Source organism: Eschrichtius robustus, chromosome 14 (assembly GCF_028021215.1).
Source record: "Eschrichtius robustus isolate mEscRob2 chromosome 14, mEscRob2.pri, whole genome shotgun sequence".
Classification (NCBI taxonomy): Eukaryota; Metazoa; Chordata; class Mammalia; order Artiodactyla; family Eschrichtiidae; genus Eschrichtius; species Eschrichtius robustus.
The window spans coordinates 47,780,423-47,804,276 of NC_090837.1; the positions used below are offsets into that span (position 1 = coordinate 47,780,423).

At 35.1% G+C, this 23,854-nt stretch overlaps 1 protein-coding gene across 3 annotated transcripts in view; it reads left to right on the top strand.

Moving 5' to 3' along the window:
- Window positions 1-23,854, top strand: part of RNF138 (ring finger protein 138) — a 37,738-nt gene that overhangs the window by 9,458 nt on the left and 4,426 nt on the right. For all 3 annotated transcript variants that reach the window (XM_068563573.1, XM_068563572.1, XM_068563571.1), the window contains 2 exons: window positions 10,088-10,253; window positions 12,032-12,147. In XM_068563573.1, coding sequence (XP_068419674.1) covers window positions 10,088-10,253; window positions 12,032-12,147 — 282 coding nt within the window. The remainder of the gene's footprint in view (window positions 1-10,087; window positions 10,254-12,031; window positions 12,148-23,854) is intronic.

The following is a 23,854-nucleotide window of genomic DNA, read 5'->3' on the forward strand; positions in this document are numbered from 1 at the left end:
TGGTATATTATTACATTTTCTTATACATTCAGATTTAAGATACTTGATTCTCTTTAAAGTTATAATGCTATTCCATTTTTTCTGTTTCTTGAATCTTTTAAAAGAATTGTCCATTTTTGGACTTACCTGGAATCTACTAAGATATATCATGTGTGCTTTTGAATCTTTATTAATTTGCCTATCTTATTTAGTTGACCTCAGTATTTCTTAGAGGGCATTCCTTTTCCATTCTTTTAAAAATCTTTTTAGTATATTTGAATTCTTAAAATAATTTGATTCTTTGGAATTCTTCACTTTCATTAATTACTTTTACTATTTTTAGCACAGTATAATATGACTTGTTAAATGTTTTTGGATATAGTATATATACTCAAACTTGCCACAAGTACCTGCATGCACACAATGCTGTAAGTCCCATCAGGGTAGGGATTTTCATCACTTTTGTTCCCTGATATGTCCCGAGTTATGTAGTAAGTATTTAATACGTATTTATTAAGTGAATATGCATGAATATCCATATGAATATATGGATAAGTTAAACTATGAATATGCATGAATATCCATATGACTATATGGATAAGTTAAACTATTTATTTTGAGACCATTGTAGATTCACATGTAGTTGTAAAATAATACAGAAATTGTGTACCCTGGCCCAATTTCCTCTAATGGTAATGTTTTGTAAATAAAACCAGGATATCTTCCTTCTTAATAGAGTAAAGATAAAGAACATTTCCATCACCACAAAGATCCTTCACAGAGCTCATTTATAGGCACACCCACTTTCCTCTTGATCCCACCCTGTGCCTCCTTAACCCTTGGCAAGCACTAACGTTCACGTGTTCTGTATTTCTTTTTTAATTTTAATTTAGTTTTATTTATTTTTTATTTTTTATTTTTGGCTGCGTTGGGTCTTCCTTGCGGCACGCAGGATCTTCGTTGCGGCACGCAGGATCTCTCATTGCGGCATGTGGGTTTTCTCTCTTGTGGGCCGTGGGCTCTGTAGTTTGCGACACGAAGGCTCTCTAGTTGAGGTGCGTGGGCTCAGTAGTTGTGTCGCACGGGCTTAGTTGCCCCACAGCAAGTGCGATCTTAGTTCCCCGACCAGGGATCAAACCTGTGTCCCCTGCATTGAAAGGCGGATTTGTTACCACTGGATTGCCGAAGAAGTCCCATGTTCTCTATTTCCATAATTTTGACATTTCAAGAATCTTAAATATTGCACAATTGTGTAAATAACAGTAAAAAACCCGCTGAAATGTACACTTTAAACGGGTGAATGGGGTATGGTATGTGACTTATATCTCAGTAGAGCTGTTAGCAAAAAAAGAATGTTAAGTAATGTTATATAAATGGAATCAAACAATATGTAACTTTTTGGAATTTCTTTTTTCACTCAGCATAATTCTCTGGAGATTCAGGTTGTTGTGTGTTATCATTAGTTCCTTTTATTGGTGAATATGCATCCATACGTGGTATGGATGTACCACATTTTGGTTAAACATTCATTCACTGAAGGAAATCTGGAATAGCCAGTTTTTGACTGTTACAGATAGAGCTGCTATAAATATTCATGTACAGGTTTTTGTGTGAACGTAAGCCTTCATTCCTCTAGGATAAATGCCCAAGAATGCAATTATTGGGTCATATGGTAGTTGCATGTTTTGTCTTTTAAGAAAATGCCAAGCTATTTTCCACAGTATCTATACCATTTTGTATTCCCACCAGCAGTGTATGAGTGATCCAGTTTCTTTGCATCCTCGCCAGTGTTTCATGTTGTCATTGTTTTATTATTTTTTTTTATAAATTTATTTATGTATTTTTGGCTGCTTTGGGTTTTCATTGCTGTGCGTGGGCTTTCCCTAGTTGTGGCGAGTGGGAGCTACTTTTAGTTGGGGTGCATGGGGTTCTCATTGCTGTGGCTTCTCTTGTTGCAGAGCATGGGCTCTAGGCACATGGGCTTCAGTAATTGTGACGTGTGGGCTCAGTAGTTGTGGCTCACGGGCTCTAGAGCACAGGCTCAGTAGTTGTGGCACACGGGCTTAGTTGCTCCACAGCGTGTGGGATCTTCCCAGACCAGGACTCCAACCCACGTCTCCTGCATTGGCAGGCAGATTCTTTTTTTTTTGGCAGGCAGATTCTTAACCACTGCGCCACCAGGGAAGTCCCTGTCATTGTTTTAAATTTTAAGCCATTTCAATATGTGTAGTGATACCTCCTGATTTTAATTTGTATTTTACTAATGGCTAATGATGTTGAACATCTTTTCATGTGCCTGTTTACTACCTGTATATCTTAGGTTAAAATCATGTCTCTTCAGTGTCTTTTGCCTATGTTTTAATTGGGTCATTTGCTTTCTAACTGTTGAGCTTTGAGACTTCTTTATGTATTCCAGATACTACTCCTTTGTTAGATATATGATTTACAAATATTTTTTTCCAGTCTTTGGATTGTCTTTTTATCTACTTAGCAATCTTTTATCCAGCATACATTTCAAATTTTTATGAAGTCCACTTTGTCAGTTTTTCCTTTTATGGAATGTGTTTTTAACATTAAGTCTTAAGAACTCTGTGTAGCTCTGTATTGTGAATATTTTCTTTTTTTTTTCTCAAAGTTTTATAGTTTAATGTTTCACATTTAACTCTGCATATTGGTTTCCTAGGGCCACTGTAACATTACCACAAACTTGGTGGCTTAAAATAACATAAATTAATTTTTTCACAGTTATAGAGGCTAGAAGTTTGAAATCAGTTTCAGTGGGCCAAAATCAAGGTGTTGGCAGGGCCTCGAGGAGCTGGGGGCACATCACTCCAGTCTTTGCCTCCATCTCAATATGGCTTCTCCTGTGTGTTTGTGTCAGATCTCCCTTTGCCTCTCTTATAAAGACACTTGTGGTGACATTTAAGACCCACCTGGATAATCCCAGCTAATTTCCTCATCCCCAAATCTTTAACAATAATCAGATCTGTTACAGTATAAGGTGATATTAACTTGTTCTGGGAATTAGGAAGTGAATGTATCTTTGGATGGCCATTACCCAGTTTACTATAGTCTATGATCTGTTTTGAGTTAATTTTTATATAAAGGGGCAGACTTCAATGGGGTTCATTTTTTTTGTCTATGGATTTCCAGTTGCTCCAGCATCATTTGCTAAAAAGTCTATCCATCCTCCATTAAATTGCTTTTGCACCTTTGTAAATCATTTTTGCTTTCTAAGATATATTTTTGCCAGTCTTCAAGAAGTAGTTTTAGTATCTATTTAAAGGATAGCTGTGCTTAGTTGCTAAGATTTGACTTAGGATTTTTTTTTTTCTTTTTTTGACCGCGCCACATGGTTTGCGGGATCTCAGTTCCCTGACCAGGGATTTAACGCAGGCCACAGTAGTCAAAGCCTGGAATCCTAACCACTAGGCCACCAGGGAACTCCCTCAAATTTCCTTATACCTGTTGTCACTCCTTGCATCGTCCTCTGCCCCATAATTCCCCGGTATATATATCGCTATTGATTTCTTTGGTATCCTTTCAGACATTTTATGTATACATACGCAGATATGATACTGCTTACAGTATTTGCTTACAGTATTGCTTAGGGAATATAAAACATAAATAAAGCTAAAATATTCTTTAACAGTTATTGTAATGAGTAGTGTGTATTTTTTTCAGGCTAAGTTAAAACTTTTAAGCGTGAATGCATCTGTAACCTATATAGAGTATTCTTTTGGATGTGTACATTTGAGTGTTGTGCCCAACCCTGTTTTTCCCATGAGCTCTGTGGTTTTTATTGGATGATTTTGCATAGTGCAGTGACTTCTAGGAATGTGTGTGACACTTTACAGCAGAACTGAGTCTTTCAGAGAGCTTTTCTGAGTCCTTATATTTCTATGTCAGCTAAAAGAAAGCTGGTATAGAAATATTAATATCAGACCATTTAATTCAGATAGCATTACAAGAAAGAAAGTCATTTCATGTGGATAAAAGGAATAATCATGAACTTTTTTGCAGCTACCAGCATAACTTTAGATGAAAACTGACAGAATTGTTGGGAGGAATTGACCCACAGTTTTTGTCCTTTCAGAAGGAACTAATTTTCACTGAAAATCACATAATGAAGAACACCTTCAAAATAGGAAGAGAATTTGGATGTTGAAAGCATATGATCATTTCAATAGATGCTAAAAGCATTTAATAGAGTTGAGCATTTCATTATAAAATGAAATTAGGAATAGGATGGAACTTACTTTTATTCTAATTAAAGGTAGCGTCCCTAAAATCTATAGTAAATGTACTGAATAGTAGACCCTATGTGCTTTTCTAGTCAAGAACTAGACAAGGATATTTGTATCCCCCTTACCATTTAACATTGTATTTCAGGCTTTAGGCAATTCAATGAGAAAAGAAGAAATAAGACATACAAAGATGGAAAAAGAAGAGATAAAATTGTCATAATTTGTAGGTGATAAAACTACATCTAAAACCTAAGAGAAACAACTAACAAATGATTAGAACTAATAAGAATGTACAGAGAGGTTTCTGGACATAAAAACAACAGACAAAAATCAATAACATTTTTTTATACCAACAGTAATCAGATAAAAAATTAATAGAAAAAATCCTATTTATAATGCAACAAAAACTATAAATAGTTTATAAATAATTAGACTATTTATTATAATCTAGTAAAAATGTCAAGACTTCTGTAGGGAAAGTTGAAAAACTACTGAAAAGCATAAGAAATCTGAATAGGTGGAGAGACATGACATGTTTATGGGTAGCACCATTCAATAAAATTAAGATGCCAGTTCTCCCTCCGATGATTCTAAAAAAGCTAATGCAATTCCAGTAAAGTCTCAACATTATTGTTTTGGTAGAACTTGAAAAACTGATTAAAAAGTCGTAATGATGTGTTAATTACCATGAATAACTGAGAAAATTTGGAAAAAGTAGAACATAGAGATAGAACCAACCCTGCTAGTTACCATGACATAGTATTATGAAGTTATAGTAATTAAAATGGTATGGTATTAATTCAGCAGTAGATAAATGATCAGTAGGACATATACTAGAGAGCCCAGAAATAGTTCCATACATGTATTAGAACTTTGATAGATATGACATGGCAAATCAATGGGGAGAAGATGGCTTATCCAGTAGAATGGTATTTGGATAATGGCTTTGCATATGAAATCTCTATTATTTACTATACATAAAGGTATTTTTTAGGTGAATTAAAAACTTAAATGTGATGAGCAAAACTTAAACTTCTTAGAAGGCAATGTAGGGAAATATCCCTGATCTTGAGAAGGGGAAGGCTTAAGACTATGTGCACAAACTGTAATTTTAGGAAAAGGTGATGAATTTAGACTATATTAAAAATTAAAAATTTTCCATATCAAAAGACCACAAACAAGGTTAGAGACAAGTGATAACAGACTCAACAGTGATAACATTCTGTTGTTATACAAGATTATATCAGAACGGATTGGTTTGTACGTGTTTTTTTCCCCTGCACATTGATGTTTTGAGCCATTAGCAAATGGTTACATTAGCTGAAGAGAAGTACACTAAAACTCAGTTGAATATAACAAGCCACAGAATTGTACACTACTGTATGAAATGCACAACCTACATTTTTTCCTTGGTTCGGTTTGGCCATGAGAGCTCTCTGGAATTTATCAGCTTTAATCACTCCTTTCTAACCCCTCACCTCTTTTTTTTAAGCTTTAGAGTAAAGTGTTTATTAAGAACTTAAATGTCTTTTAAAATGTGTTAGTATTTTTATTAGGATTGTTTGGGTTTTTGTTAGTCCTCTGGTCACAGTGTTCTACGGGTAGTTAGTCTACCCCAACCATTTTTTCCCCACAAGCCCTGTAAGTTTTAGTGTGCGGTTTTGCAGAATGTGTCGTTTCTCAGTATTGTATTTATTGCATTATCAGAAATGCCTAGGGTTCAAAAAGCAAATAGTTTAGTATCCAGAAGATGAAATTCTAGGTTATAAGTCACTTTCCCTCAGAACTTTGAACACATCATTCTGTTGTTTTGTCATCTGTTTGTTATTGCTGATGAGTTTGATGCTAATCTGATTCTCTTTCCTTAGTACGCAATCTGTTTTTTATTCCCTCTCTGGAAGCTATTAGAAGTTGAAAAAAATAATTATTTAAGATTTTCTAGTGATCCGGATGAAGATCTTTCAGAAATTCATTGTACTGGTCATTTGGTTGTCTCTTATTTTGCAGATGTATTTTTTTAGCTCTGGAAATTTTCTAGCGATTTTTTTTTTTTTTTGGTTTGTTTTTAAGCCCAGTTAGAAGATTAATTTAGCTATTTTTATAACAGTTTAAACATATTTACCCTTGTTTTTACTCCTAATTGAAAAAATTTAAGTGTAGTATTCGTAACAGAAAAGTGCCCCATCATAAAAGTCAGCTCAGTGAATTTTTTTCAAACTGAGCACACCTGTGTGTTCAACACCCATATCAAGCAACAGAACTCCAGAACTCCATTACCAGCATTTCAGAAACTCCTCACTTCTCCGAGGAGTGTATCCCACTTCTTCCAGGACACCACTATTTTGACTTTTAACAGTATAGTTTTACCTACTCTTTGATCTTTATAAAAATAGAATCATGCAGCTTGTAGTCTTTTGCATTTGGCTTCCAAAGCTCAACATTATACATCCAAATTCATTCTTATTACGGTATACTATAGTTTTAATTTTGTGGATATGCTGTAATTGTTTATGCATTTTTCTGTTGATGGACATTTGTATGGTTTTCAGCTTTTGGCTATTACAAATAGTGTGGCAATGAACTTTCTGGGAAATTTCTTATGATGAGGTATACAAGTCAGTTGGGTATACTTTGGAGTGGAATTACTGGGCTATATTAGCTACTGCCAAATGGTTGTATTAATTTTCAAAATGGTTGTATCAGTTTACACTTTTATAGCATTGAATGCAAGTTTAGGTTGGTTTCACATCCTCCTCAACACTTGGTATTTTCCACCTTTTTCATTTTGGTCATTCTGATAGGTATGTAGTGTTATCATATACTATTTTAGGTATTGAATAAGTGGGCTTTGAAATTTTGGTTTATCCACTCCCCCTAAATACAGCTTATGTTTGTACACCCAGGTTTCAAAAAATCTTTTAACATTCTCTGTTTATATTTTACTTGTAATTGTTAAATTAGCCAGCATATTGACTAATTTACCTGCTAATAGTTACTAACCTGCTTCATTTCGTTCACTCAAGCTCCATCAATTTTATGCATGGTTATCTCCGTATAATGAATTTTGTTGGTGTGAACTTTGTTGACAGTTTCAATTTTTATTTAAAGAGGAAGGTTTAGCTTAATGGTTTGGTGATAGTTTTACCTTTATCTCTTTAATTACTGTTTTCTCTTTGGTAGTTTATTAGACCTGGCTTCTATAACATTACTTACTCTTGGTTCTTCTGTTTCTTTGAACCTTCCTTTAATGTTTATATCTCTCTAGATTGTTTCTTTAGTGTTCTTTTTTTTTAAAATTTTTTTTAAAATTTATTTTATTTATTTTGGGCTGTGTTGGGTCTTCATTGCTGCGCGTGGGCTTTCCTTGAGTTGTGGTAAGCGGGGGCTACTCTTCGTTGCGGTGCGCAGGCTTCTCATTGCAGTGGCTTCTCTTGTGGAGCACGGGCTCTAGGCGTGCGGACTTCAGTATTTGTGGCACGTGGGCTTAGTAGTTGTGGCTCGAGGGCTCTAGAGCACAGGCTCAGTAGTTGTGGCACGTGGGCTTAGTTGCTCCGCGGCCTGTGGGATCTTCCCGGACCAGGGCACAAACCCCTATCCCCTGCACTGGCAGGCGGATTCTTAACCACTGTGCCACCAGGGAAGCCCTTTAGTGTTCTTCTTACCTTATCTGCTCTCCATATTCTTCCGCCCAATTTTCAGATCCATTTTTCCACTTGTTTACTGGATAACACGCATTGAGCTGTTTGTAGGTACTTTATTTTTTTAATACATTTATTGATTGATTGATTGATGGCTGTGTTGGGTCTTCGTTGCTGCGCTTGGGCTTTCCCTAGTTGCGGCGAGTGGGGGCCACTCCTTGTTGCAGTGTGCGGGCTTCTCATTGTGGCCCCGTTGCGGAGCACAGGCTCTAGGCGCGCGGGCTTCAGTAGTTGTGGCACATGGGCCTAGCTGCTCCTCGGCATGTGGGATCCTCCCGGACCAGGGCTCGAACCTGTGTCCCCTGCATTGGCAGGTGGATTCTTAACCACTCTGCCACCAGGGAAACCCTGTAGGTACTTTAAACTTGCGTTTTTCTGTCAAACCAACTCTTCCAATATTTCTCAATTTGGTTAATACAGTCACCTTTTACTCAGTCTTCTAAATTAGAAATGCTTTTCTTTCTCATTCTCTCACAAGTAATTGTCAAAAAATTATATTCTATTTTTTAACCTAGGATGCCCCCTTCATACACAATCATAGACATTGAGAACTATGTCTCTAAAATAGAGATCCTCTGTCCCTCCTTCCTACTCCTGCCTTAATGTAGACCGTATCATGATCTAGACTATTGTTCCAGTTAGTCTTGTGGGGTTTTTTGTCTGACTCTCCCTTTCTTTTTTTTTTCCTTTTCACAGTCCCTCTGAGTAAAGAATGCAAACACTGAGTGAAACAAAGAAGTTAAATTAAAAATGTATTACTCAAAATTTAGAAAACATATAAACAGAATTTCAGTTTTTAATTTATACAATTAAACTTAAAAATGATGGTTTTTGTAACTTTGTGGTATTTATACTTGTGAAGTTATTAAAGCTCAAAATGACATTCAGAGTTTTGGGACACCCTCGCTAAGGATTTTGTTAAGTATTGACAAATTGTTATTCAGAAGTGTAGAGCACTCATTTCTTTATGTCTCCTTTAACACTGGATATTATTATTATTTTTTAAAACTAGTTTTTTGACAACTGAAAAAAAGTTTCTGTCTTGTTTACTTTGCATTTCTTTGACTCCTGGTTATGATGAATATTTTCCATGTTTTAAAGTATTGGTGAGCACTTCTAATGCTACCTTAGTGATATTAGCTACTATTTATCAAACACTTTCCTGACTCAAAAATAACTGTAATGAACATTTTATTACATTACCTATCTTAATCCTTTGAACAACCCTATCAAGTGTAGATGCTTATTGTATGTGTGAGGAAACTGATTTTAAAGAAGAGTGACTTGTTCAGTGCTACATGGTTAGTAAATTCAGTGTGATCTGTTATCACACTATTACCTCGCAACTTTTTTGTTAGTATAGATGTGGAAGATTAGTATATTTGTATTTATAGGGGGTTGAATTAAATGTATAATTATTCTAGAGCCCAGGTACAGATGGCTGTGATTTTTAATCTGGTTTTTCTAAAAGCAAGATGATCAAGTTTCATATTTGTTTGGGTTAGGGGAGAAGATTTTGGTGAGTTTGGTTGCAATAAGAATGTCGATGATAGATATTTAGAGCTGGAAGGATTCTTAAGTATTTCTCAAATTATGTTCCATTGCACACTGTTGTGGGAATTTTCATATATCCCGACCACAGAAGTTTGGGCAACACTTGGTTTCCTTAGCAGAGAAACCTTAATAACTTTGAATAATCCTTGAATTTCCGAAATCAGTTTCTGTAGGAGGCCTATTCATATCTTGTAGAACAACATCTTGAAGTACATCAGTTTGAGACAAAGCTGATTTGTGGTCCATTCTCTCATTTTGTAAGGGGAGGAAATGGAGATCCATTGTGGTTAAGTGTGTTGCCTGAAAATCACACAGCTGCTAAACAACACAGGATAGGATCCAGTCATTCCTTTTGTACATGCTTCCCTTGATAATGTTATATAATATTTATTTTTCCTGTATTATGTTAAAAGTAGTTTCTTTTGTATTCCCATCTAGTCCAGACATTAATCTTACACTGAGAAATTCATGTACAGTTTTTTTAAATTCTAGATTTATGTACATACAAATAGCCTAGCATGATTATATACCCATAACTGCTGTGTTTAATCATCGAAATGAAAAGAGTACTTTTTTCTGTAGTTAATGTGTCACAAATGTTTGGTTTAGTTTCTGTAGAAAATGTTTCCTGACTGCAATGAGAGAAAGCGGAATACATTGTCCCCTGTGTCGTGGAAATGTGACTAGAAGAGAGAGAGCATGTCCTGAACGGGCCTTAGACCTTGAAAATATCATGAGGAGGTTTTCTGGTAGCTGCAGATGCTGTGCAAAACAGGTAGAGTAAATGTGACATAGTTCTTTGGAAGTCAAGTTTCTACTCTGAAATTTCTGTTTGACTTGTCTTGGTGGGTACTGTTTTGAAGAGAAATTATTTAGGTTGGGAATTGGGTAGAAAAGGCCAGAAAAGCTGTGGCTATAGATCTTACTAGATTATAAACTTACTGAGAACAGAGACCAAAAGATAGATACAGTCTCTGAATTTGCCATAATTTTTAGCGTGGCATTTTTTTCAAAATAATCACTCATCGATTACCTGCTAAATGAACTGAATGAACAAACTGGCATTTAACTCATTGAAGCCCCATTCTGGTACAGACTCAGCCCTTGAATAGTTTTTCTGGTGGTAGTATCATTATTGCAACTTTGCAGGTAGAAATGGGCCAAATGGATTTATGTAGTCAAGGGGGAGCTCTCTAGCTGCCCGCTGTACTTGTATGTTTATGTATTTATCTTAAGAAATCACAAAATACTTGGCAGAAGACTTTGCTTTTTAAGGAACAGGTGGGAAAAATCAGGTATTGGCAAATAACTGGCATTAATTCTCCAATCTGGATTTTATTCTACCGTTTGGAGAGGGAATGAAATGGTGAGAGGTGGTTAGGCTTTGAGTATATTCGTTTATTATGGATTTATCACAGCCACTTTTTCAAACAGCTAATAAAGTCAGTGAGCAAAAATACCCGTTGCTGTTTCATGCATTCACACAAGACATATCTGCTTTTCCATCTCTTTGAGGGAGGTGTTAACTGACAGGGCAATGAAGTGAAGCTGGAAAATACACTTGAGAGATTTCTGGCTCTGCTCCCCAGAGAGAAACTGAAAAATGTTCCAAGTGTTAACTTGGGAACTTAGTTTTTTAAAGCACTTTCTAACTCTGCCAAGTTGCAGTAGTTAAAGAAATAAAAAGATGCCCAGTGCTATGAGGCAACCTCTTAATACTTTTAAAATTATTTTTTTTGTCTATTAGTGGTATTTTTTTTTCAGGTGTAAAATTATTTGTTAATTTTTATGGTGAGTTTACGGACAGTTGGACTCATCTCCATTGTCCCTGCATCTAATGGACAGAAACTTACTGCTTATTTTCAGCTCCTACTTAAGAATTAAATCATTTACTTAAAAAAAAAAAACCAAAGGCCTCTAGTTTAAATGGAATATTTAGTTATCTATTACTGCCTCATTTTTTTCCTTCTTGTTGACAATATCTCAAGTCTTATGAGTTCATTTTTATATTAAAAGTCACATTACATTAAAAAATTTTTTTAATTTATTTTTTATTATGGTAAAATATAACGTAAAACGTACCTTTTTTTTAGTTTTATTTTTTTTTATAAGTGAAAGATTGTGGTAAACTTTTTTTATACAATAAATGTCCATTTGGTAAGAAAACATATGTATATGATATATATATCATATATATAATATATATACACACACACAATCTGTACGAGGCATCAAATGAACAATTAGAGTGCAGTATTATGAATGGTAAGGTAGAAAACGTACCATTTTTAAGTGTATAATACAGCGGTATTAAGTACATTCATAACATTGTATAACAATCACCACTATCTATTTCCAGAATTTTTTCATCATCCCAAACAGAAACCCTGTACCTGTTAAATTGTAACTTGCTGTTCCCACCCTGCACCGGCCCGACCCCTCTAGTAACCGGTATTCTACTTTATCTCTGAATTCTATTCTACCTCATGTAAATGGAATCATGTTATATTTGTTCTTTTGAAAGTCACATTACATTTAATCAATAATTTACAGATTAAATTCTATCGCATGAGACATCATTACAAATCTTGTAAGAAGTACCAAGATGAATATGGTGTTTCTTCTGTCATTCCAAACTTTCAGATCTCTCAAGATTCAGTAGGGAACAGGTAAGCAATATTTATTCTTATAGTTTTTATTTTTATAGTTAAAATGGAAATTTCTCAGAGACTATATAAAGTGTTTTCTGTTTTGTTTGTGTTTATTTTTGTGTGTGTGTGGATGTTTGTGTTTTTAAAGTAAATTGCCTTTGTCCTCATAAGTTTGTTTGACGCATGTAAAATGACATCTGGGAGATTGACTTTATGCTAGACTTAAGCTTATGTGAAAATCATTCTAAGAAACTTCACATGTCTGAATAAAAAGTAGATCTGTGAATTGAACGTATTTTCTTTTGCAACTGAAATTACTTGAAAGCTAGAGAAAATCCCTTTCAGTAATGTATTTGCAAACTAGGATCCTTTTACTCTCTAAGAATAGAATTGTTTGAAATTTTTATTTTGCTAAAATGTCATGTAAAAGTGAGATTTGGTACGATTAAATTTGTAGTTCTATTTTAGTCTCAATTCTTTTAAAGCTAGGTTTTGGCTTGATTTGTATCTTATTGGCTCAGGTTTATGTACATTAAACATTTTTATGAAATGTATTTTATGCATAAGAATGGCCAGAATGCACATGTGTGGCTTAAAAAATAGTGACAAAACAAATACCCAGTTGCCCACTAAGTCGGGTCAAAAATTATAACATTTTTCAGGACCTTATTTTTTTTTTAATAAATTTATTTTATTTATTTAATTATTTTTGGCTGTGTTGGGTCTTCGTTGCTGCATGCAGGCTTTCTCCAGTTGCGGTGAGCGGGGGCTACTCTTCGTTGCAGTGCGCAGGGTTCTCATTGCGGTGGCTTCTCTCGTTGTGGAGCATGGGCTCTAGGCGCATGGGCTTCAGTAGTTGTGGCACGTGGGCTCAGTAGTTGTGGTTCACAGGCTCTAGAGCACAGGCTCAGTAGTTGTGGCGCACAGGCTTAGTTGCTCTGCGGCCTGTCCCCTGCATTGTCAGGCGGATTCTCAACCACTGTACCACCAGGGAAGCCCCTTTCAGGACCTTGGATCTCCTTGTGAGCCCATGCCCATTTGAACCCCATACTCCCAGAGGTAACCACTATCCTCTTTTTTGGGTTGTTCATTCTTTTGCTTTTCTTTATAGTATTACCACCCACGCATGTATCTCTAAACAATGAAGTGCTTAATTTTTAAAGACTCAGTAGCAAACACACACAATTGTGTAAAGAAAGGCAGTATTGACATTATAGAAAGACTCCCAGGAGGCGATATGTTAAGCAGAGTCTTTAAGATTTTATTTTAGTAGCATTTCATTTCACAGGTTGCTAATTTGCAGTAATTTAACCCCTCTTAGAAGCACTCATACTGTAGTAAGGCTTCTTCTCAACTCCTTAGTTGAAACTGTTGTGGTAAAGGTCTTCAGTGATTTTCTGATTGCCTGCTTTTTTAGGTTCTCGTTTTACTTGACTCAGTGTCATTGGATGAAATTGGTCACTCTTATTTTGTGATTTTTTAAAAATCCCCTTAGGTTCATCCCTTTCGGTTTTTTATTTCTGTACTTCTGCTGTTTTGAAATTACTCAACAATTTGTTATTAACCCAGTAGATTATTCTTAAGTGCAGGGATGGTGTTTATCTTGTTCAACAATGTCTCTAGTTCTTAGCAAAGTTCCTAGTATATATGATTTGGGCAGTCACTGCTTGTTAAATGACTCAGTTTTCTTCTCATGAGACATGCCTTCTTCCCTCTTACCCCCCATATCTAATTGGTCATAGGTACTATTGATTTCTAATAGCAGTATTCCTCATCTGTTCTTCTCCTCTGCCCCTGTTGTCACTTCCCTAGCTCAAGTCCCCATCATCTCTCACTTGAACTGTTGCAGTATTCTTTTAGTTGGTGATCCTCCTTTAATCTGTCCTGTATACGATTGCCAAAGTGATATTTCAGAAGTGCAACTCTGACCTCTTTCTCCTTGTCCTTGTACCTTCTCTTCTGTACCTTGTCAGTGACTTTCTGTGGCCCCATAGCTGTGTTTCTCCTCCTGGGTTCCACAGGCCAGTAAGGGCTCTGTGAACTGCTTAAACTTCCAAATTTTTTTGTGTACTATGTGTGCATTTTTCTGGAGAGAGAATGTCAAGATTCTCAAGGGGTTCCATGATCTAATTCAACAACTAGCTTAATAAGACAAAATCCCTTATTCTAAAGCCCTTTCTGATCTGGCACTTACCTTTCCATTTAGCCTTTGTCTTTCTTGGCTACCCATATTGCATAATATGCCTTAGCCATGTTGAATTATTCCCACTGTATCCTTGCCATCCTTGAGAAGCAATATAACTTAGTCATTAAACATGAAGGCTTGGAGCCAGACTGCCTGGGTACCAGGCTCTGTCATTTACTATTTGTATGACTTTGGCAAGAAACTGTACCTCAGTTTTCTCATCTGTTTAAAAAGGTAGTGGTGATACTATTAAACACCTCATTGGTGGGAGTCAATAAGTAGGTTAATACAAGTAAAACATATTGAATAGTACCTTACTTGGTGAATGTTTGGGGGTTTTTTGTTTGTTTTTTTGGTTTTTATTTTTTCGGCTGTGCAGTGCAGCTTGCGGAATGGAATCTTAGTTGCCTGACCAGGGACTGAGCCCGTGCCCTCGGCAGTGAAAGCACGGAGTCCTAACCGCTGGACCGCCAGGGAATTTCCTAAATGTTTTTAATTATCATCATCATCACCATCACTCCCTCACCTCCATACTTTCCCCACCATTCTAACCCACGCTTTGCCAGCCAGTGGACTTTTTCTTCTCTTTGAAGACTTAGACCAAGTGTTAGATACTCTGAAGTATTTCCTATTTACTTGTCTGTTTTTTTTTTATCTAGTAGAATGGGCTTCCTAGTCTTATTCATGTTTATATCCTATGCAAAATTCTAGTTGCAATGGAAAAATACAGTTTGTATGTAAATTTCTAGTAAGGAAATTGTTGAAGGAAGGAAAAGATTTTTTAAAAAATGATAGGAAATATAAGAAGCCAGAGTGTATAGTCAGGGTCCTGGGAGGAAACAGATGATTATACTCAAATCAGATAATTTGAGGAGAATTTAGTGAAGGACTATTTTTTTATTTTTTATTTTTTAATTTTTTTGTGTGAAGTGACTATTTTTAAGGAGTAGAGTATTGGGTGCACTATGTAAGCAGGGTATAGGAACTCACAAGGAACAGTCATGTACTCTGGGTCTACTGAAAGCAGGGGAGGGGAGAAAGTAGACAGAATTGGAGAAAGAAGGCTATGTGGAGAGGGCAGTTGGAGAGGGATGCAACCAGTCAAGGCAGTTTTGCTGGGAAGGAGTCTGAGAAATAGGTATCCTAACCTTCCTCTTGTTTCTTCCTCCAAATCTCCTGCTGGGCTGAACCCATTTGGGAAGCAGAGAAGGGAACCTGCTAATGCAGGTTAGTTTCTCAGTACAAAGAGCATGGTGAAAAATAGAGGAGAGAAGATCTAGAGGGGCAAAAAATATACCCAGCACATAGGATTTCAGTTAGTAGCCGAATATATTGTAATACTCTGTACACTGTGCTTCACAGCTTCCAAGTAGTACAAAGAAGAAAACATCCACTATGTTATTAACAGTATCTTTGATATTGTAGACATTCACAGAAAGATAGACAAGATGAAAAGGCAGAGGGCTATGTACCAGATGAAGGAACAAGATAAAACCCCAGAAAAACAACTAAATGAAGTGGAGATAGGCAACCTTCCAGAAAAAGAATTCAGAATAATGATAGTAAAGATGATCCAGGACCTCGGAAAAAGAATGGAGGCAAATATCGAGAAGATGCAAGAAATGTTTAACAAAGATCTAGAAGAATTAAAGAACAAGCAGAGATGAACAGTACAATAACTGAAATGAAAAATACACTAGAAGGAATCAACAGCAGAATAAATGAGGCAGAAGAACAGATAAGTGACCTGGAAGACAGAATGGTGGAATTCACTTCTGCAGAACAGAATAAAGAAAAAAGAATGAAAAGAAGTGAAGACAGCCTAAGAGACCTCTGGGACAACATTCACATTATAGGGGTCCCAGAAGGAGAAGAGAGAGAGAAAGGACCCGAGAAAATATTTGAAGAGATTATAGTCGAAAACTTCCCTAACATGGGAAAGGAAATAGCCACCCAAGTCCAGGAAGCGCAGAGAGTCCCATACAGGATAAACCCAAGGAGAAACACACCGAGACACATAGTAATCAAATTGCCAAAAATTAAAGACAAAGAAAAATTATTGAAAGCAGCAAGGGAAAAATGACAAATAACATACGAGGGAACTCCCATAAGGTTAACAGCTGATTTCTCAGCAGAAATTCTACAAGCCAGAGGGGAGTGGCATGATATACTTAAAGTGATGAAAGGGAAGAACCTACAACCAAGATTACCTGGCAAGGATCTCACTCAGATTCGATGGAGAAATCAAAAGCTTTACAGACAAGCAAAAGCTAAGAGAATTCAGCACCACCAAACCAGCTCTACAACAAATGCTAAAGGAACTTCTCTAAGTGGGAAACACAGGAGAAGAAAAGGACTTACAAAAACAAACCCAAGACAATTAAGAAAATGGTCATAGGAACATACATATCGATAATTACCTTAAACGTGAATGGATTAAATGTTCCAACCAAAAGACACAGGCTTGCTGAATGGATACAAGAACAAGACGCATATATATATATGCTGTCTACAAGAGACCCACTTCAGACCTAGGGACACACACAGACTGAGAGTGAGGGGATGGAAAAAGATATTCCATGCAAATGGAAATCAAAAGAAAGCTGGAGTAGCAGTACTCATATCAGATAAAATAGACTTTAAAATAAAGAATGTTATAAGAGACAAGGAAGGACACTACATAATGATCAAGGGATCAATCCAAGAAGAAGGTATAACAATTATATATGCACCCAACATAGGAGCACCTCAATACATAAGGCAACTGCTAACAGCTCTAAAAGAGGAAATCGACAGTAAGACAATAATAGTGGGGGACTTTAACACCTCACTTACACCAATGGACAGATCTTCCAAACAGAAAATTAATAAGGAAACATAAGCTTTAAAGGACACAATAGACCAGATAGATTTAATTGATATTGATAGGACATTCCATCCAAAAACAGCAAGATTACGCTTTCTTCTCAAGTGCGCACGGAACATTCTCCAGGATAGATCACATCTTGGGTCACAAATCAAGCCTCAGTAAATTTAAGAAAATTGAAATCATATGAAGCATCTTTTCCGACAACAGCGCTATGAGATTAGAAATCAGTTACAGGGAAAAAAACGTAAAAAACACAAACATTTGGAGGTTAAACAATACGTTACTAAATAACCAAGAGATCCCTGAAGAAATCAAAGAGGAAATCAAAAAATACTTAGAAATGACGATCCAAAACCTATGGGATGCAGCAAAAGCAGTTCTAAGAGGGAAGTTTATAGCTATACAAGTCTACCTCAAGAAACAAGAAAAATCTCAAGTAAACAATCTAACCTTACACCTAAAGGAACTAGAGAAAGAAGAACAAACAGAACCCAAAGTTAGCAGAAGGAAAGAAATCATAAAGATCAGAGCAGAAATAAATGAAATAGAAACAAAACAATAGCAAATATCAATAAAACTAAAAGCTGGTTCTTTGAGAAGATGAACAAAAGTGATAAACCATTAGCCAGACTCATCAAGAAAAAGAGGTAGAGGACTCAAATCAATAAAATTAGAAATGAGAAAGGAGAAGTTACAACAGACACCACAGAAATACAAAGCATCCTGAGAGACTACAACAAGCAACTCTATGCCAATAAAATGGACAACCTGGAAGAACTGGATAAATTCTTAGAAAGGTATAACCTTCCAAGACTGAACCAGGAAGAAATAGAAAATATGAACAGACCAATCACAAGTAATGAAATTGAAACTGTGATTAAAAATCTTCCAACAAACAAAAGTCCAGGACCAGATGGTTTCACAGCTGAATTCTATCAAACATTTAGAGAAGAGCTGACACCCATCCTTCTCAAACTCTTCTAAAAAATTGCAGAGGAAGGAACACTCCCAAACTCATTCTATGAGGCCACCATCACCCTGATACCAAAACCAGACAAAGATACTACAAAAAAAGAAAATTACAGACCAAGATCACTGATATCACAGAAATTGAGACAGAGATGTAGAGAACAAAAGTATGGACACCAAGGGGGGAAAGCCTGGGGTGATGGTGGTGGTGGTGTGATGAATTGGGAGATTGGGATTGACATGTATACACTGATGTGTATAAAATGGATGACTAATAAGAACCTGCTGTATAAAAAATAAATAAATAAATAAAGATTTTATTAAAAAAAAGAGTCTATGATATTGTAAACCAAATAGCTCTTAATGAGAAAGACAGCTTTTCCTGATAATAAAAGAGATTATACTGAAGTGCTTTGCCCATAGGTCCCCAAAAGAAGAAACTAACATAGTTAAAAAAAAGTTTCAAAATAAACCCTTAGATCATTTAATCAATTCAGCATACATTTACTGTACCTTCTGAACTACTGGGCACACTACATGTTATTGAATATGCAGGGATGGGTAAAACAGACATAATCCCCCTTTCCATCTGTGTAAGCAGTATAACTTCCAGTCGAGTCATCCAAAATAAACCAACACTAGTTTCAGTCAGATCAGTCAGGGTAAAACTATTTACCATAAACTAATAAATGTTGGTGAATGTTTAACAAAATTATTGCATTCGTATGGGGTAGTTTCTTATAATAATTATGTAGCAGTGCTAGTTATTTTACTAACGCCATTTCTAGTTCATAACATAAAATTCTGATTTTAACATGTAGGACTGTATCTTTCTGTTTTCTTTAGCTACTAGAAAGGAGAGAGGGAGGATGCATGTAATCATTAGATACCAGCACACATTTCTGTTTTATTTTCCTTGGAAATTATTTGGTCTGCTTGCAGGCTTTTCCAACTCATCTTAACTCTTTGTAAACATTAATAACTGGATGTCAGTAAACCTATAACAGTTTAGTCCAAATACAACTCTTCACAAAGACTGAAAGAATGAAATTTGCAAACAATCTTATGTTTCTAACAGATTTCTCTCCAAGGTGTTGAACATTTTCAGTGGCTAAGTAACTATTAAGGAATCTGGTACAAGTATTAGATAAAATGTCCTTTTCCTTATTTATAGGCATTCATGATATATTCTGGATAATAATTCTTTATTACATGCAATACAAATATATTTACATTTTTTCCAAAGAATTAAAAATTTTTTTTTTGCTGTTTTCTGAAACGTGTAAACATAGAACTTGAGATTTTTCTTTGCATTTTAAAGACTGGAAATGAGGTACTCTAGTATTTTGAAAACTGCCTTAGGTAATACCATAATTTAATTTAGCATAAAATGGCATAGTCATGCATAAGTTTTTTGGGTTTTTTTCTCACCCCTTTTTATTGTGGTAAGAATATTTAACATGTCTACTCTCTTAACAGATTTTTAAGTGTACAGTATAGTATTGTTATATACAGTATAGGCACAGTGTTGTACAGCAGATCTCTAGAACTTACCTTGCATAACTGAAATTTGTACATGTTGATTAGAAACTCTCATTTCCCCGTCCTGTAGCTCCTGTTAGCCACCATTCTATTCTTGGCTTCTTTGAGTTTGACTATTTTAGATACCTCATATAAGTGGAATCATGCAGTATTTGTCCTGTGACTGGCTTGTTTAACTTAGCATAATGGCCTCAAGGTGTATTTATGTTGTCACAGTTGCAGGACTTTCTTTTCTTTTAAAATTGAATAATATTCCATTGCATGTATATGCCACATTTTCTTTATCCATTCATATCTTTTTTTCTTTATCCATTCACAAGATTGTTTCTATATCTTGGCTATTTTGAATAGCGCTGCAGTGAACTTGGGAGTGCTGTTTCTTCAAGATTCTGATTTCACTTCTTTTTGATAAATACCCAGAAGTGGGATTGCTGCATCATATGGTAGTTCTACTTTTTATTTTTTTGAGGAACTTCACTATAACTGTTTTCCATAGCAGCTGCACCATATTGCATTCTCAACAACAGTGTACAAAGGTTCCAGTTTCTCCACATCCTCACCAACACTTGTTGTCTTTTGTTTCTTGATAATAGCTATCGTAACAGCTATGAGGTGATATTTCATTGTGGTTTTGATTTGTATTTCCCTGATGATTAGTGGCGTTGAGAATCTTTTCATATACATGTTGGCCATTTGTATGTCATCTTTGGAGAAACGTCTATTCATATTTTTAGCCCATTCTGTAATTGGGTCATTAGTTTCTTTGCTGTTGAGTTGTAGGAGTTCCTTATGTATTTTGGAGATTAACCCTTTGTCAGAAACATGGTTTCCAGATACTTTCTCCCATTACATATGTTGCCTTTCACTCTTTTGTTTCCTTTGCCATGCAGAAGCTTTTCAGTTTAATGCAGTCCCACTTGTCTGTTTTGGCTTTCGTTGCCTGATTGCAAATATTTTTGATCAGTCTTTGGCTAGTCTTATCGTGTCTTTTGACATACATAAGTATTATATTTATATTTTTATATATATTTATTTTCTTTATGTTTTTTCCTTTTTGTGTCATGCTTGAGAAATCCTTTCCCACATCATAAAATTATAGAAGATATTTTCTTCTTTAATTAACATTTTAAAGCTGTGCTTTTCACATTTATTTTGGATGTATAATGTGAGGTAGGAAAAATTTTCCCCAAGTGATAACCATTTGTCCCAGTACCATTCATTGAGGAGTCCATTCTTTCCCCAAATCTTTCCTGATTTATAAAGCCATTTTGGTCCTACACATCTCTTCTGTTCTGTTGCTTCGTTTATTCCTCTAATACCATGTTATCTTAATTACTGTGGCTTTAACAATACGTCTTAATATCATGTAGAGAAAGTACTCCCTCTTGTTTTACCTAGAAAATTGTTTCTGTTATTCTTGGCCCTTTGCTATTCCATATGAATTTTAGGATCAGACTTTTGAGTTTCCCAAAAATTCCTGTAGAGATTTTGATCGGAAGCATTATAAAGGTTGAATTTATTGGTTGAATTTATTGAAATCATAGATTAATTTGGAGAGAATTGACATCATATGATACTCATTTTTCCCACCCAGTTTCCCACCTGTTTATCTCTTCCATTAAAAAAAAAATGCAGTAAAAGAAGTCCATTTAGAGCACACATAAATATGTTCTAGTATATCTTTTCCCAGTAAAACCTTATAGTTTTTGTTGCTGTACAAATGGATCTTTTTTCCTGTTTTATAATCTGAGTGGTTATTACTAGTGAGTAGGAATATTAAGGATTTTTATGTTAATCTTTCATTTAGCAACTTTGCTGATTTATTAGTTCTAATAGTTCTAAATAATTTACCTGTAGATTCTTTTGGATTTATTACGTAGAAAATCATTTGGTTTGTCAGTGCAATTTTGTCTCTTACTGCTTCATTTCGTACTTGATTTATTGCATTAACTAGGGCCTCTATCCAATATTAAATAGAAGGCACCTTTTTTTTCTTGATTTTAGTGGGAATGCATCTAAAATTTTATTGTTACGGATGGTGTTCACTACAGTTTTTTAACATATTCTTTATCTGTTCTATGATGCTATCATCCTGAAGTTAAGATTTCTCCATTGAATGGTTCTTACTCAGATCAGAATCTTGTATGCAATTAAAAAAAAGTATACATCTGGCTTCATTCCCAGATATGCTGCTATCTAGAGTTTAGGGATTTGTACTTTTGAAAGCATTGTGGGTGATCAGAGAGAGGCTTTTTTGTTTTTGTTTCCATCATGGAGGTTGAATTTTAGTGAATGGTTTCTACATCAGATGAAATAAATGATCATATGTTTTTTAAATTGATAGTGTGGTTGTCAGTAATAGATATTCTATTGTTGAACTCATTCATGCATTTCTAGAATAAATGAGTAGGCTCCCAGTAATAGCCCAGGGCATGATACAGGATGATCAGGAAGGACTAGAATGATGATAACAATAATAATGGAAAATAGAGAATTGTAAATGTAGGTGGAAGGGAGAAAACATTTAAAAAGGGCATTAACTTTGATATTAAAATGCTTTAAATCAGGAGTTTTGTGATTGCATACCCGACCAGTGAAAATAATTGAGCATGTACTCCCAGTATGTGTGTGTTTATTTTAAAACTATGCATGTGTTTTATAGTACTAATACTTTACGCATAACACATGCAAAATTTAAGTGAGACAAAGATGAAAAAGTTACTTTAAAAATAAGTTTGCTTTATTTAATGGTATAAAATATTTTCATTCTTCAAGTTTTATTACTGTTTTTATTGAAAACAATATGGTTGACTATGATTTCTAAAATTTCTTAAAATCTTGGTTTAATACAGTGACAGTAATTTAAAGATTTGAATCTAAATTCACTTTACTTTGATACTTGGTCTTGATGGCTATCATGGCTGAAAAGATACCTACAACACGCAATACAGATCCAAATGGAAGAGTATGTCATAGGTTGAGATTGCTATATTTTTCAGTCACATTTGGTAAATATTAAAAGGGCTTTTGTTGAAATTTTCCATAGTCTCTGATGATGTTATAGTTGGTCTTACAAACTAATCGGAAGTTTTTATATTTTATTAGGGCATGTTCAAAACCCAATGATTATATTTATTTGGAAGATTTAAAAACAGTGTAGAAAAAGCTGTTACCAACTTTAAATGTATAGATATGAGATTTTTAAAAAAATAGGTGACATACTGTTTTTGGTAAAGTCATAACATCCCTTTAACAAATGCACTCTCCGTAGTTTGAATTTATTTTGAAAAGCAGTTTTTAGTCTCCACACTGTTAAAATACCACCTTTACCTGCAGAGACAGATTAGTAACTGCTAAGAAGATGCAAAATAGTGGTTTAATAGTCTTCTATTTGGGCAGGGAAGCTTTCTTGCAGAGAATCTGTGTAGAGACACAACAGTGTTTTCACAGAAGGGAAATGACTGTCTTTGGAGAACATCTGTTAGGTAGATGATATAGTATTGCGTGTCCTTTTGTAAAAGAAAAATGAAAAGTCACTTTTCTAAGTTTCACAACAGTTTTTTTGTCCACTGCCTCTCTCATTTTTATTTTAATGTTTCTGCTCTTGAAAGGCCTTGTTTTTATAAAATTGACTACATTGATGAAATTCTGTAATGCATGACTGACAGTCCTCATATGGAATGCCCACTTTTCTCTCAGGATTTCTCTGATACTGCGTATGACACATGACTCTGGCATGGGGTCCCAGTGAGGACATCAAGTTATTCTGTATATTAAATGTTGGAAAGCCTAGTTCCTTTTTGGAAAATATAAACATAATGAACATTCAAATATTTTTTCTTAACCTACTCCATTTTGGATGCTACAACCTTTAACTATATCCTAGTTACAAGTCAAGAAGTTCACAAATTCTTGATTCTACCCCAGCATTCAGAAACTTACTAGTCCAGGTAGAGGTAGAGGAGTCTCTTAATTTGAAAGTCTAAAGGACCTGGGGAAATGTTCATGCTATGGATTTAAGACAATTCTGCAAAATACTATATTCTCTATACTTTTGTAACTATGCCTAAATTAATTTTTAAAGGACCTCATAAGCAGTCTTCTTATCAGAATTTATTTGAAAAGTAATTAATGCCATAATTATATCATAGTTCAGAACT